The sequence below is a fragment of the Pogona vitticeps genome, chromosome 2 (assembly GCF_051106095.1).
Source record: "Pogona vitticeps strain Pit_001003342236 chromosome 2, PviZW2.1, whole genome shotgun sequence".
Classification (NCBI taxonomy): domain Eukaryota; kingdom Metazoa; phylum Chordata; class Lepidosauria; order Squamata; family Agamidae; genus Pogona; species Pogona vitticeps.
The window spans coordinates 244271500-244287720 of record NC_135784.1 but is presented as its reverse complement, the minus strand read 5'-3'; the positions used below and the strand labels follow the sequence as shown (position 1 = coordinate 244287720).

The 16221-nt window shown below is 40.9% G+C and overlaps 1 protein-coding gene across 1 annotated transcript in view; it reads left to right on the top strand.

Annotated features, from left to right (window-relative positions):
- Nucleotides 1-16221, top strand: part of CNTNAP4 (contactin associated protein family member 4) — a 341638-nt gene that overhangs the window by 227384 nt on the left and 98033 nt on the right. Inside the window, exons 8-9 of the mRNA XM_072992357.2 lie at nt 3976-4237; nt 7910-8059. Coding sequence (XP_072848458.2) covers nt 3976-4237; nt 7910-8059 — 412 coding nt within the window. The remainder of the gene's footprint in view (nt 1-3975; nt 4238-7909; nt 8060-16221) is intronic.

Sequence of the window (16221 nt, the reverse complement as noted above, 5' to 3'; positions counted from 1 at the left end):
CCTGAGGGAGAGACATAATATGATGCAGAGGAGGGGTAAAGTGGATAGAGGAAAGCTTTCCCCCCCTCACGCAATACTAGAACCAGGGGACATCCACTCAAATTGAGTGTTGAGAGAGTGAGAACAAACAAAAGAAAATTTTTTTACTCATTGTGTTGTTAGTCTGTGGAACTCCTTTCCACAGAATGTGGTGATGGCATCTGGCCTATTTGCTTTTAAAAGGGGATTGGACAGATTCCTGGAGGAAAAGTACATTGCAGGTTACAAGCCATGATGGGGATGTACAATCTCCGGGCTTCAGAGGAAGGTACCTCCAAATGCCAGATGCAGGGGAGGGGGATCAGGAGTCTGGCATCTAGTTGTCTAGAGGCATCTGGTGGGGCCACCGTATGACACAGGAAGCTGGACTAGATGGGCGCTTGGCCTGATCCAGCAGGGCTCTTCTTATGTTCTTATGTAAATTCAGTAACAAAACTTAAAAACTTTTACTGCGAATTAACTGGACTGTGCTCATATTCCTTGAATAATTTGCTATTGTTCTATCATGCTCCAGAGAAAACCTTTCTGAAATCCAAACAACATATAATTATTATATACTGTATCTATGTGATCCCTCTTATATTTATGTGACCCCTCAGGAGTTAACTTAGAGCAAAATCCGGAGCTGGAGTCCTGCAGGCAGTTCGTGCTGTTCTGCCAACTCCTGCGACATTGCTGGAACCAGTTGTATTGGCTCTTGCCTTCCCATTGGACCATTTCAGCAATGTGGAGTGGGGGTTCTGCTGCTTGGGTAACAGCCTGTCCTCCATATTACTTTACCCAGGCTTCATGCTCTGGAGAGGACACTCCTTGATACAGAGCATGTTACCAGGGTCTCTCGAGACTGAAGGATGCCTATGCAACCCCTCTTATTTGGAATCAAGAGTGTAACTTATCTGGGACCAGACTTTTTCTGCCACTGCATAGTTCTGACAAGGCAAAATTGGACAAAGATGATGGGGGATGAGGTTGTATTGATCAAAGCTGCTAGCCAGTTACACTTTTCTTTAGAAGATGGGCATCCACCAGTTTCATAAAGACACAATTGCTTCTTTCATTAAACCACAATTGCCTAAGCTTAGAAAAAGTGGCCATCTGCCCTAGCTGGTAGCATGCTTTTATAAAACATATATTGTCAAATAGCATGTGCCCTGATTACTAAATTGTATTTGATGTTCTTTGTGCAGTTTTAATAGGTACATGTTTTAACTGCATTCTGTTAATTTGGGGGGCTGGGAAGAAGGGCCGGCGCGCGCGAAGGGCGCTTTCGCGCCGTTGAGCCCCGCGCTTGGTTTGCTCCCTAGGCTCCGGCGATGACGCGAGCAGCCTAGGGCCTCGCGATGTTTGGGGCGAGAGCCCTGTTTATTTAAAGGAGCAACGTGCGCAGCCCGGGCCTCTTTCGATTTCGGCACCCTCCCGCTCGCCCGATTTCTAGTGTGCTTTTGGGTCGCCTATTTTGGGGCCGGATAGGAATTTTTGACCTTCTTCCTGATTGGCCTTGGAAGGGGGGATTTTTCGCCTATCCCACACTGGAATAGGGTTTTTATGGGGAGGTTTAGTGGTGTACTGGGTAATCGGTCACACGGGCGGGTAGTGCGGGAATAACTGATTGTCACGGTGTCTCCCTTTGATAATTTGCATAAAATAAACGGCGCTCAGTCCTGACGGCACTGAGGATCGTGCGGTCACAGGGCCGAAGGTGACTGAGACGCTTGACCACTTACGGACCAAAAGGTTATCAAATGCGATAGCTGGAGGTCCGAGGGGTTAGTGAAGGCCTTATAGGTTCCTCCTGTCGTGGGACAGCGGGACCCTGGGGTCTGGGACTCGCCCATTGACTTATAAGGAAGGATTTGGCGTTATTTCCCCGCACTACCGCAGGCCCCCTCAAGTTTGGTGTTGGTTAATTGGTTAAACTAAGTTGGTTAATAAAGTGTGGCCCAGATTTAAATCCAATAATGGTTGTCTCGCGTCTTCATTTTGGGGCTTGGGGAGCAAGGAGAATTGGGAGAGGAAGACGTATTGGCTAAAGTTATTCAACAGTGCAATCTTAGAATGCCAGCATACTGAACATATCACCAGTCCAATGCCTTTGTGTTAAAGTTCCACACTCCATTTTTTTTCACAACTCCCTCTGGCGCTACTGTTTTGGTTTTTTTAGAAAACTTTTCAGCAGCTAGGGTTCTTTATTGTTCCCTATGCTCTGTGACCTGTATCATATCTCTTGCCTAGAGCACTGGTTCCCAATAATGGCTCCACAGATGTTCTTGGATTGTGACTCCCAGAAATCCTGGCCAGCACAGCTAGTGGTGAAGGCTTCTGGGAATTGCAGTCCAAGAACATCTGGGGACCCAAGGTTGGGAACCACTGTCCTAGAGGGCTAATGTCTCCAAAGCACAAGGAGGAAAATTAATTTTCCTATCTCATAATCATCCATACCAACAAAATGTAATGGGTGTTTTCAAATCTTTTGGCTACGTTGAAGCCTTTAATTTTTTTTCCTTCCTTCTCCCCCCCCCCCCATAATATCTTCAAAATGTTGACAGTTGCTAACAGCTTGATTCAATCCAATTTTAAGGAGAATGGCTGTACAAGAAAATTACATGTAGAGGCCTCTGATGTGGAGAGAATTTCTGCCTCAGTTTGCTTGAATCATACTGGTTGTAGCTTTTGAAGAAAGAACAGTTAGTGTGTACATTTCACTGCACACAGTAGCCTTCACATTGGGACCCCAGTGTGTGTAAAAACTGTTCCAAAGGCTCATATCTGGTCTGTTCAGAAATGCGATTTAATATCATACACAGCACACTGTGAAAATCTAGATTACAGGTTGACAACCTGGGGGGGGAGGAGATATGAACGGAGGGTCGTTAATACCAAACTATTAAATTAAACTCAAAGCATATTTCTTCTTACATTTTATCTGGTGCAGGCATATTTACACACACACCCATAATTATGTATTATTACAATAATATTAACGGATTAGGTTAGATTTATATTCTGAAAAAAAAATCTGTTTTGATATACAGTATTTTCTTTATCCCACTAAAAATGTCTTTTTATGCAAATGTGGCAAGAGGGTGTCTGGTTACTTGGCTATTATAAAAGGGGGTTATGACTTGGAAAAGGTTGGGAAACACTAATCTAGATGCTACCAGGACGAAGGTCAGCACCGCATTTCACTTTCAATTTTCTGTGCATAGTATTCAATGCTCCTACCTTCAAGCAAAGAACATTTCTTTCTGTATTTATTTCCTAGAGAAAAATGGTACAGTTGGTTACCATTATAGATGGCTGGGTCTTCATGGTTGGCATATGTGTGGTTACTTGGTGGAATGATTAGTTGACAAACACCTACCTCTTTCCTGGTGATGAGCTTGATCGCTGCATCCTGCTGAGGCCACCAGTCTGATTAAATCAGCTCTGTCTTAAATCTGACTCAGTAGCTCAGTGGTTTCGATTTTGGCTTCAGAGACAGAGTTTGGGAGCTCAATTCCCCACTGTGCCTCCTGTGAGTAGAGCCAGATCATGTGCAAGGCTGCAGTCCCAGGGCGCTCTGACAAGAAGGGACTGGTAAACCACTTCTGAATATTCTCTACCTGGCAAACCCTGAAAAGGGTCACAATAACCCAGAATTAGCTTGCTGACACGTGATTATTATTAGCATGTTTACTATGATTCTGCCTAGGCAACAGTTGACTACTTTGACTAAGAGAGATGATTAAACTGATGCTTCATATTGTAACCGATTCTATACTCATGTGTGGAAATGATATTATTTATTCTATCTTCATCTTGGACTAGAATAAGAAAGCTAAATGCAAACATTATCTTCAGCTCTAGACCTAATTAACCATAACAGGTGTAGGCTAAAATATAGTTAAAATTGTTACTGCATTCATCTAATGTTCTGTTTATTTTATTTATTTCCAGGGCAATATATCTTTCTCCTGTTCAGAGCCCCCAGTTATTCCTGTCACCTTTTTGAACCCCAACAGCTATCTAGCATTGCCAGGTACATCAGGCCAAGACGACATTTCAATCAGTTTTCAGTTTCGGACCTGGAACAATGAAGGCCTTTTGCTGTCAAGTAAACTATATCAGACTTCAGGTGGCCTCCTTATGTATCTGAGTGATGGGAAGGTTAAATTGAGCCTGTATAAGCCTGGAAAGGGACAGACCGATATCACTGCAGGTAAACAGAAAGTAAAAGAGAAAATAATTGTGATATGACATCTTTGATTAACCTTTGCAATTGGGATAACGAAAGAGCTTGTGATTTTCTTTGATCTGCTTAAGCGCACAGTTGAAAATTTACCAAATATTTTCAGCTTCACTGTGTATTTCATACCTATAATCAAATATAGCTCAGAACATAAAACTTACTGTCAAAACTTTGTAATATGTAACTGCACTGCATTTTGTCAGGATATTTGAATATAGTAGCTTATAATGTACTATAGTGCTGTAATGTTCACTTAATGTGTAGTATGCTTATTATAAACTGTGAGTTTCCCAAGCTGTATTGGTTGTGAACTGTTGGAGATAAAATGCAGGTAGATGTTCTTGAGCTATAAGTTGTTCAGACGTGAACCCATCTAAGGCTCTACTCTTCCTTCTATCGGCATTAATTCAATGCCTACACGGAATTCTCCTATACCAGTGTCATGACATAGAGGAATTTACCTATGCAATCGATACTACCTGGTGCAGTACATATGTTTGGAATGCACAAAGGAGATAGGGTAAAGAACCAATCAAACTTGAATGAAATCTGTGTAGTAGCTTATGAGAACATAACAACAGCCTTGCTGGGTCAACTGTACATCAAGCAGATGCTCATGGGAAGTCCCTAGCAGCACCTGAGTCAAGTAGCACCCTTCTGCTTGTGTTCTCTAGATACTGATACTAAGCAGCATAATGCTTGTGTTACTAGGGTAATGATGTAGCTTAGCCATCTTTCTTGAAGACTAGGACAACCAAATGGTGCCTAGGAAGATATGAATGACTGAAAAGAGCACTAGCCTGTTTTTAGTCATGCCCAGAAAGACCAGTCCTGTTTTTAGCAAAATTAGAAACGTGAGCAAGCCTAACAAAACATATTTCAATGGCTAGAATTGAAACTACCAATTCAAACACCCTAAGCCCTTCTCTGAAGTCTTGTAGTAAACTCTTGCTCAGATCTTGTTGAGTCTTCTCATGTAGAACATCTGTGCTATGTAGATAGCAGGGTAGAAGTCCAATTTTGTTCCAATAAGTTTCCATATCTCAAAAATTACAAGTTTGCATAATGAATGACAACAGAAGTATAACATTTGAAAGAATGGACTCATTGCCAGAAGCGCTTCAGCCTCCAGTTGGTAATTTACATAAGGTGTTCATCCCAGAAAGGAAGGCTTTCTGTTGATTTTAGTAGCAGCAGGATCAGTTGCTATGTATGCTAACTAACTCAAATAAATAATGGAAGGAATCTGCCAATTTATAACTAACAGGTTTCCCTGGGCTCACCTTCTGAAAATGTTAATTTTGTGGTAAGAGTGTCATTGATGTGCAGTTTACTGTGATGTATCTGACTTCCTCTGGAGCAGTTTAAATCACAGCGCAATTACATGCATGTTAATGACACCATCTTAGTTCAGCGCCTCTTCTAACAGGTTTCCGGAATGCACTGTCAGTTTTAACTGGCTTCCTGACATGCGTTTCTGACAAACTCCTGAACTACAGACATGAATCAAAATCTGTAAAATATTCTCCAACAACCTGAGGCTCCCTAACAACAAAAATCAAAGTGCTGTGTTGAGGCAGAATTTATGTTATTTATATCATGTGACTGAGGGTAGAAAGCCTGTATGATTGCAAATTGAAGTTTGTTTGCTGTAGCATCTGTAGAATGTTAAATCTTTCTATAAGACTCCTGCTTTCCTCAGCAGAAAGTTATCTAACAAAACCATACTGTGAACTTCCTTTTTTTTCCTGGTGTCTTTGAAGTGTTTACAGTAGCTACATTCATTGGAGCAAATCAAGTCTGCAACTGGAGATTGAGTAATTAAATTATGGATGGTTGGACAGGTTTCTTCCCCTACGGGCAAAGACTTATGGCCTGGCTTTCACACATACAATATGTGATAATTAAATCAGAGCATATTACTTTGAACACACTTCTGAGACTTTGTTATCAACGATTCATACAGATCTTTTTGTCTGCATTAAAACAGAGAAAAATGACCAGTAAATTTATAAATGATTAGCTTGCAATAAAGCACACCTTTCTAATGTAGGAGGATCTTTATATACATAATTTCTCCCTTGTTGTCAGTTGGACACCTGGTATTTCAGAAGATAGAGGTTTTAAAGGAAGATATTAGATACGTTTAAAATTTACCAGTTATTAACTTTAGACTTTGATAAACTTTAAGAAGATCAAAATTTAGGATTGTTTTAATCTACTTTTGTCATAAAAGTTTCATTAAACTACAAATGGTTGTGGTGAGCATAGGATGACTATCCCTTTTGAAATATAATGTTCTTTGTACATTTGCCTTATATAGCTGTTGCCCTGGCATCCTGCCAAAGAACAGAATATCAGGCAGCAGCTGCTATGTAGCTTAATAATTTGCAACTAGAATAGTTGAACCCCTTCCGCTGGTTCAGTTGGTTTACTCTACTGCAAATTACACAATCAACACAATTTCAGCCAATGAAACTTGTTTATTGGCCAAAACCCTGTTATTAAATCACACTAAAATGGGCCCATTGAATCAATGGGTAATTAGTTAAGTCCTCTGTAAATTCCATTAATTCAGACTTTAGCATAGTAAGGAATCTAAGGGAACTTGTAGTTAAGTACGCCTATATGAATCAATGGAATTTGTGGAGGAGTCAACAAATCCTTATTGATTGACTGGGTCTACTCTTGTGCAATTTACTACACTAAACAACAGAATTTAGGCTATTAAAACTTCATAGTTAAAACCAGAAAACTGACTTGAATACTATTAATACATTATTATTATTATTATTATTGTTGTTGTTGTTGTTGTTGTTGTTGTTGTTGTTGTTGTTGTTGTTGTTGATTTATTGCCTGATGGCAATGATGCACCTATGGATATTTGGCATCACCATGAGTATGCATGTATCAACGCATTGGATATGGTTCATTATGTTATTTCAGTAGTTATTTGTCAATTTCTCCGATGGATAGGCATGTTAGGGCACTAATTGAAGGTGTCTTTGGATAATTCAGGTTGTTGCCCAATCAGTATTTCCTTTCCTGTGCATCAAATACTCTGTTCATTGATTGTTTACATTTTAAAAAAAGGTTTCTTTTTTGCTGTCGCACCCAGACTCTGGAATGACGTCCCCTCGGAAGCTTGATTGGCATTGATACGGGCATCATTTCAGCACAAACTCAAGACATAGTTACTTATTAGAACCATTGGGCATTGAGGATCATGGGCTGCACAGGCTTTAGTGCAATGTTTTTAATGTTTGAGTGTTTTAATTCTGTTTGACTTTAAATTGTTTTAAATATCTTGTGTTTTTATGGCTTTTTAAGCAGCTCTGGGATCCTGTGATACAGAGCAGGCTATAGATGTTTACGTAAAATAAAATACAATGAAATAACATGACTTCTGATGATCAGAATTGTTCACTAGAACTTATGCAGAATCACACTGTATATTGAATCCATCTCTGAATAGCAGGAAAGAAGGCAACAACAAAGAAAAAAGGAGAGGCGGTTGATTGACAGAAGCTGACATTAAATGCTTCCTGATTCCTCGCTTTTTCTCAGTAGTGCTAAAGGTTATGGAAGCTAATCCATATTGTTCTTTGTAATATTGCTTGAAATTCTTTCTTCTTCTTCTAGGTGCTGGGCTGCATAATGGACAGTGGCATTCGGTTTCATTGTCAGCTAAAAAGAACCGTGTAAGCTTAATAGTAGATAATGATGCAAGCTCTTCCTCTCATGCATCAATACCAATACAAATCCTTTCGGGAAACACTTACTACTTTGGAGGTGAGATACATTTTGTTTGAAACATGACTTTTGAAACTTCATTGATGATATTTAGTTTCAGAGGGTTGCAATGAGCATCATGATGTGATTGACGGTTCTTAAATTATTAGTTCAACATTATGTTTCATGGCAAGCTAGTAGTATTCACTATAGTTCTGTCTTTGGCAGAGGATTGTTGAAATCTGTACCTGAAGGCTAAACTGCAGAAGCCTGTGCTGCAGGGTCAGAAGACCAAACAGTCATAAGATTGAATCCACGCGATGGAGTGAGCTCCCGTTGCTTGTCCAAGCTCCCGCCAACCTAGTGGTTCAAAAAGCATGCAAATGCCAGTAGATAAATAGGGACCACCTCGGTGGGAAGGTAACAGTGTTCCGTGTCAAAGTCGCACTGGCCATGTGACCACGGAAGATTGTCTTTGGACAAAAATGCTGGCTCTATGGCTTGGAAACGGGGATGAGCACCGCCCCCTAGAGTCGAACACGACTGGACAAAAATTGTCAAGGGGAACCTTTACCTTTTACCTTTAGTCTGTGATAGGCACGCATCAAAGAAAAAAACTTCAATTCTCGGGATTCATAGACATTTCTTTTGGGTTTTCTCAGTGTATTACCTCATTCTTTTCCTTCTTCCTCTGTTCACGGATGAGTTCAAAAGAAAATGTCACTTTTTGGAGGAGTCACTCCATTGCTTTCTTTAAAGCAATGGGTTTTTTTACTCTTCCAAAAAACTGTCTTTTTAGTGTTTTTGTGACTTTTAATTACCCTCCAAACATTCCCCTTCCTGGGCCAAGAAGCTGCAACAATATATCTGTTTTCGAATCCTCTTATTGGTAAGGCTGTTCCAAGTATGCTCAGCATTATAACAAAGTGGTTGCTTTTCCCTTTTGAAGGGCCTTTTCTGAAGATCAATATTTCAACCCCTGCAGCCTGGATTCTTTCCAAATTAAAAAAAAAAGCAGGTGGGATGAACCATTCTCTTTCAAGATAAGCAAAACTGGTCTTTTCAATTTGTATGAGCTACTTTAAATCTAGGTATGTTTAGGGTTGTTTCTGCATGGTATCTGTGTTGAGCTGGATAAACGCATTGGCAAAGCAACTACCATGTTATCAAGATTCACAAAGAGAGTATGGCTCAATAAGAAGCTGATGGCATATACCAAGATCCAGGTCTATAGAGCCTATGTCCTGAGCACACTCCTGTACTGCAGTGAGTCCTGGATCCTTTGTACATGGCAGGAGAGGAAGCTGAGGATGTTCCGTATGTGTTGTCTCTGACACATTTGTGGTATCACCTGGCAGGACAAAGTTCCAAATAGAGTAGTCCTAGATCGTGCTGGAATTTTTAGCATGTATACATTACCGAAACAGTGACGTCTATATTGGCTTGGCAATGTCGTGAGAATGACTGATGGTCGGATTCCAAAAGATCTCCTGTATGGAGAATTAGTGCAGGGAAATCACCCCAGAGGGAGGCCACAGCTGTGATACAAGGATATCTGCATGCTGGATCTGAAGGCCTTAGGAATGGACCTCAACAGATGGGAACCCCTGACATCTGAGTGTTTAGCTTGGAGGCAGGTGTTGCATCACGACCGCTCCCAATTTGAAGAGACCCTTGTCCAGCAGGCCAAGGCAAAGAGACAGTCATGAAAGCAGCAAAATCAGGGAGCTGGACAGGGGACAGACTGGATTTGTCTTCAGTATGAAAGGGATTGTCACTCTTGAATTGGCCTTCTCAGCCACACTAGATGCTGTTCCAAGTCCTCCATACAGAGCACATTACCATAGTCTCTCAAGACTGAAGGATGCCTAATCTAATCTGTGTGATAACACAGTTATACTTTTAAAACTCACAACTTGAAAATCCTTTGCCCAAACATCCCCATTGTTTGTTTGTTTGTTTGTAATAAACAAACAAACTACCCATCTAACCAGAGGGGACTCTGCCTGGTTTACAAATTCCATTCCTACTTTTTGACTTTTGCAGGATAGCAAGTGCATGTTCTGGTTGTTTTTATTTCCAGTTCATTTATTTAACTTTAAAAAGAATAATCTTATTAAAATAATTGCAGTATTTATTTTATTTATTTTATTTTATTTTTTGGACTTATATACCGCCCCATAGCGCTACAAGCACTCTCCGGGCGGTTTACAATTTTTAATTATACAGGCTACACATTGCCCACCCCCCCAGCAAGCTGGGTACTCATTTTACCGACCTTGGAAGGATGGAAGGCTGAGTCAACCTTGAGCTGGCTACCTGGGATTTGAACCCCAGGTCATGAGCACAGTTTTAGCTGCAGTACAGCGTTTTAACCACTGCGCCACGAAGCTATAGCCAGCCAGACCCAACTGTCTTGGCATGTGTATATTCCTGACTGACATTTGTAGAAGCATCACTGTGAAATAATAGCAACAAACAGACAGAAAGTGCATAAGATTTTGTTACTGTCTGTTATCCTAGAAGTTTGAAATATTGAGGCATGATTCTAAGTATGTTGCACATTAAGAGTTATTATTAGGATCTCTAACAGAGGATTCAGATGTTTTAACCCAGAATGGAGGGAGCATAACAAGTTAGTTTCATCTCATTTTGCCACTTCTTTTCTGATTATCCATAACTGAGTCTTTGATGGGTGGTAGAAGTAATTGTGGTTAAAAAGGCATGTTCAGCTCTAGCATTGATGAGAAGAAAAGACAAAGCTATACAACTCAGGGATCAAATAGAAGGGTATTTATCCTGCTGTTTGTGCATGTTTCTCACTGTTCCTTCCAATGTTTATTCAATTGAGTACACAACTCTATCACTAATTGCAAGCAGATTCAGTCTTTTGGCATAAGTGGTGCTGCGGGTTAAACCACAGAAGCCTCTGTGCTGCAAGGTCAGAAGATCAGCCGCCGCAAGATTGGTGTTGCTTGTCCCAGCTCCTGCCAACCTAGCAGTTCGAAAGCATGTAAAAATGAGAGTAGATAAATAGGTACCACCTTGGTGGGAAGGTAACTGCATTCCGTGTCTAGTCGCACTGGCCACGTGACCATGGAAATGGTCTTCAGACAAACGCTGGCTCTATGGCTTGGAAACGGGGATGAGCATTGCACCCCAGAGTCAGACATGACTTGACTAAATGTCAAGGGGAACCTTTACCTTTACCTATGCAGTATATCTTGTTTAACAAAACAAAAGGAACTGGTACATCCATGGAAGTCCAGTTTATAAATGAGACACAAAAACTTTCAATTACTTTTGGAGCTGATATAGACCAAAGAAAGGCGCAGAGAGTATAAAGAAGCTGGCTCCTGAATAAGGCTTCGCTGAAACACATTGAGCAGAGCTTTTTAATGACTCATTTAAAGAAATACAGAATAAAGAGCCTGTTTCTACTTTCTACATCCAAAGACTTCATATATCTTGTTTGGCCATAAGGTTTTTTTTTTGGGGGGGGATGTTTTGTTTTGGAATTTCTTTCTTTCTTTCTTTCTTTCTTTCTTTCTTTCTTTCTTTCTTTCTTTCTTTCTTTCTTTCTTTCTTTCTTTCTTTCTTTCTTTCTTTCTTTCTTTCTTTCTTTCTTTCTTTCTTTCTTAGTGTTGTCAGTCACATTCTTTTTCCTTTCTTTTGACTTTTGTGATAGCCTACATTTGTCCTTTATGACCCTTTTAATGTGCATCTTGATTATATAACTGATAATGCACAAAATGAGGTAGGTTGCAGAAGTAAACCTTACTCCCTTTGCCTGCCTTCTGCTGACATTGATGTGAAGAACAACAGCAATACAATTTGTGCATTGTTTTTTTTTTTAATATTTTTTCTCCTCTTTGTTACTATAGCATACTCTGCACACTTTCTCTAAAAGGCAGGATGGTTATGGTCTGGGTGTGGATAAGCTTTTGGTAATTCCATTATTGTGGACAGATTACTACCCAGTAGGGTTTAAGCTTGTTGGAACTCTGAGCCTCTGCAGTGGTGGGTAAAGGGTAATTAAAATGGTCCACCCTAGGAGACTGATGGATCCTAATGGTTTCCTGACCACTCTTGAGAAGTTTCTGGCTGTCTTGGCAGGTGATCCTGTCAAGGTTTTGGTGGATCTCTGGAACACGGATGTGACCAGGTGTATTGAAATGATCGCTCTCACCTGTCCCCTCCTGTGGTGAGCAGTCAAACCAGTTGCTTAGTTTACTAGTGAGTAGAGGTGGGCAAGAACATGCAGAACCTCCCTTCCCGTGTCTCCCTGGCTGGATCCCCCACTCACCAGCCCGAGTGTGCTCCTCTCCTCCTCCTCTTTGGTTGTTCAGCCAGTCTCCTGCAGGAGCACAAGCTGCCCTGCCCCACCTCCTTGGCTGATTGCCCACTCAGACAAGGAGGCAGGACAGGCAACCCCATGCCACTACTGGGGACAGGTCAAACGGCTGAAGAGGAGGAGGAGAGGAGCATGCTCTGACCAGTGAATGGGTCATTGGCCAGGGAATCAGGGGAAGGGAATATATGTCACCTGTGGTGCCACGTGTACGAACCAGCATGAACTTCCAAACTCAGGTCTGTGCCCATCTCTACAGTACTAGTGATCTACTGCTGATGAGATGAGTAGGATAGAGATTAGAGTGATGAATGTGGAAAACATGGAGGAGAGCCAATTGAACTTGGGATAGAGCTCATTGAAACTCTTACTCCATCACAGTAATGGCAATGAAGAAGCCATTCTTCACTGCCACAATTGCATCTGCACAGAGCCATGCAGCATATCTCTTTCAGATAGTCAAGGAGTATTCATTCCTCTTCATGTCTTGATTCTCTGCTGTCATTATTTTCTCTTGTTTGATTCTCTTTCTCTCTCTCTCTGTCTGTCTCTCTCTCTCTCTCTCTCTCTCTCTCTTATGTATAAATACCCTATTATGCAAAGAAAGATATTAATTTATCAACTGTCTCTTATATGTAAGTCCTGAGCATGCTAAACACCAAAGATTTAGCATAAAACACCTGAGGAGTCTGGTTATACATTATGTTAGAGCTTTTCGTGTGTTATGATGCATCTTCCAAGTTTCTATTTTCTTCGCTGCAAAGTGAGGAAAAGATACAGTTTAGCCCAAAACACATGCTTGTTTGTATAACATCCACAGTATAAGTCTTGACTTATTTTTATTAAAGTGGAGTGGGCAATCTGAAATTTTAGGATTGCACGGAGTGCTTTGTTTAATTTCATGTACTCCTCAGCCGTTTTCAAAAGATGTCTGCAAATTATCAATTCCGACCTACGGCAAGAGTCATCTGCGTCTTCACCAGCACACTGCTGGCTGGGCAAAAGGTAGAGAGAAGGAGACAGAGACAAAGATGGCAAGAAGAGATGTGGGCCCCACGCACCACTGATTTTAGCCACATGTGCCTCTATGACTCTTTGTCAGCCAAAGTGTATCAGGAACACTGAAAACTGAGTTAATTAGCCACAGCTCTACCTCCCTGAGGAAGAGCTTTGTGATCAAGCCAAGAATTTAAATTCTGGAAAGTGTAATCTCAGTTCTAATACAGATACAAATATTATTGGGGGGAAATAGTGCAGTTTAGTAAAATCCAGAAGCATATCCATTTTCCCTAAGTTTTTATCTAAATCACCTCTCCAGCTTTTTAAACTTATTTCTAATGAGGTGCCACCTCCAACCCCAGTTAACCAAGCACAGAATTAGACAATAGGATACAGTTTTTGCTGCCTGCAGATTTCCCACCCTGATCACTGCTGAAGTAAGCTCCAGGCAGTCATGTGGGCCACAAGAACACTTTCAAGATAACAGACGATTTTTTAAGTTACCATTTAAAAAAAAAGGATAACAAGCAAACTCGTGGCCTAAAACTGGACAGGATTAACTTTATTGTAATTTCCATGTAGCATTCCTTCCACTAGGAAGCTTGAATGATGTGATCTATAATATCAAGGCTGTTCCTGACACATGCAATATTATCTGTCTAAAGCAGAGATGGATGGCCTCTTGGAATTAGCTGCAATTTCCCTCCATAACATAGGGGAGGGGCATCCATCCTGGTTGCTGAGGAAATTTGGGAAAAACTGCAGAGATATAAGGTACATGAGGGTAACAGAGCATCATCCTGTACCATTGAAATTGGTGAGACCACAGAACAGATTACTATAGCTGTCACTTTGCTTGGTGGATGTAAGAAGCAGTGGTGATGTGGGTTGTTTGCATCTTTCCAATTGATCAGCACATCCTTATGTGATAGTTGTGCCCTGTGCTTTGTTTCACAAGTAGAAAAGACAGCAGTTCTGTACAAAAATTATTTCGCACAAATTAGATAAGCCTTCAAGCAGGGGTGAATGGGTGAGAGGAATCTGCTCCTTGACTTGGGCTCCCCAAATGCTAGCAATTTCTAGTCTGTGTTTCTCATCAAGAATGAGAAATTTTGTGAGCACATCCCGATTTTATCACTCTTTCTGGTTTTATACGGTCTATCTTTATATTTCCGTCATCTTCCTTTTTGTTGTTGTTAGATTTCAATCTGAAAGGGATTTTCATTCATTGAGTTATAAACAGGTTTCATTATGAATGTGTGCTTAAATTATTGCCTGCTAACATGATGACACAACATGTTCCTTCGACTGATATGACCAGTGCTTTTGATTAAATAATCAAAGTAGCTTCTTAGTGCATAGGATAGCATTGCCTAGTGAGGGGGGGAAAGCTGAAGTGGGGAGAAGCATGTCATGTTCCGTAGCCTATTAGCATTTGTAGTTCAATCTGACACTAAACATGGTATTACACAGAAAGATGAAAAGTTACCTTTCTCTTTGCTCCTTACCGTAATCCATTTTTTAAAAAAATTCCTTTCTGTGAGCATCTTGTGGGCCTTGAATTAAGTCCTATTTTATTTTATTTTATTTTGCTGATAGTTTGATTGAGTTCAAATATTATTCCCTCTGCTCATTTAGAAAGTATAAGTCAACACTGCATTTTTAATATAATGATTTTCATATTCAAAAATCAATAGCTATATTGTAAACTGTGTTTAGTAAAAGGCAAACTCTCTCTTCCAATGCCCCTGTGACAATGTTGGCAGCCAAGGGTAAGCTGTATCATAGGAATACTTAGGCTCTGAGTTTTATGCACTGACAGCCATGCAGCCAGCAAGTAAGAGGTTTTCACTGGTAGATATTGTAGCTGTCACCCTGTCATGCATATTCAGCAGTGCATTTGCATGAACCAAGAGGTAGCTGTTGGGAGGAGGAGCCAGCTACGTGGAAGGGGGGCTGAAGCAGAGAGTAGGGGATATAGAGAAAAAGGAGTGGAGAGTTTGAAGAGATAGAGAGATAGTTTGGGAGTTTTGTGGCAAAGAGAGATTTTAGTGAGTGAACAGTCAGGGTGTTATCTGTATTAGTTAAGTATAGAAGAGGTTAAAGGAATATACTGGACACTTTGTGTAACTTTAAGAATGTGCTTAAGAACTATTCATGAAACAACTTGTAATGAATAAACCTGTTCTTATTTCAAAGTTAAGTACTGAATGGACCTCAGTCTTTCACAGTAAACATAGGTGGTAAAGAGATCAATTGGTGGCAGCGTAGTAAAGGATGTGATGGGTGCCTGGGATCAGGTGCATAACCTAGGTACATGCAAGAGGCATGTCAGAGATTGATGGTGAGCGACAGGGTACTGAGACAAGTGGTGTTAGCTTGTAAGACGGTCGAGACAGTTGTCTCTGATGATGCTACAGTTTTTGGCACTTGGTGAACCTCTTGGAGGGTTGACTGAGGGCTATAACACAGAGGGCATCTCACCCCAGCATTTCAGAGCTCCCCTACTCTAGTGATTAGTAATTTAATATGAAGAAGTCGAAGCATTAACTGCGGTGTGATTTTCTGATAGGACATAAGAGGAGCCAGGGATACAGGTGGTGCTGTGGGTTAAAGTTAAACTGCTGAGCCACTGGGTTTGTCAATCAGAAGGTTGGCAGTTCGAATCTGTGCAGTGGGGTGAGCTCCCATTGCTTGTCTCAGCTCCTGCCAACATAGCAGTTCGAAAGCATGAAAATGCAAGTAGGTGAATAGGTGCCACCTTGGTGGGAAGGTAACGGCATCCTGTGTCTAGTCATGCTGGCTGCATGATCACGGAAAGTGTCTATGGACAAATGATGGCTCTTTGATTTACGAACAGGGATGAGCACTG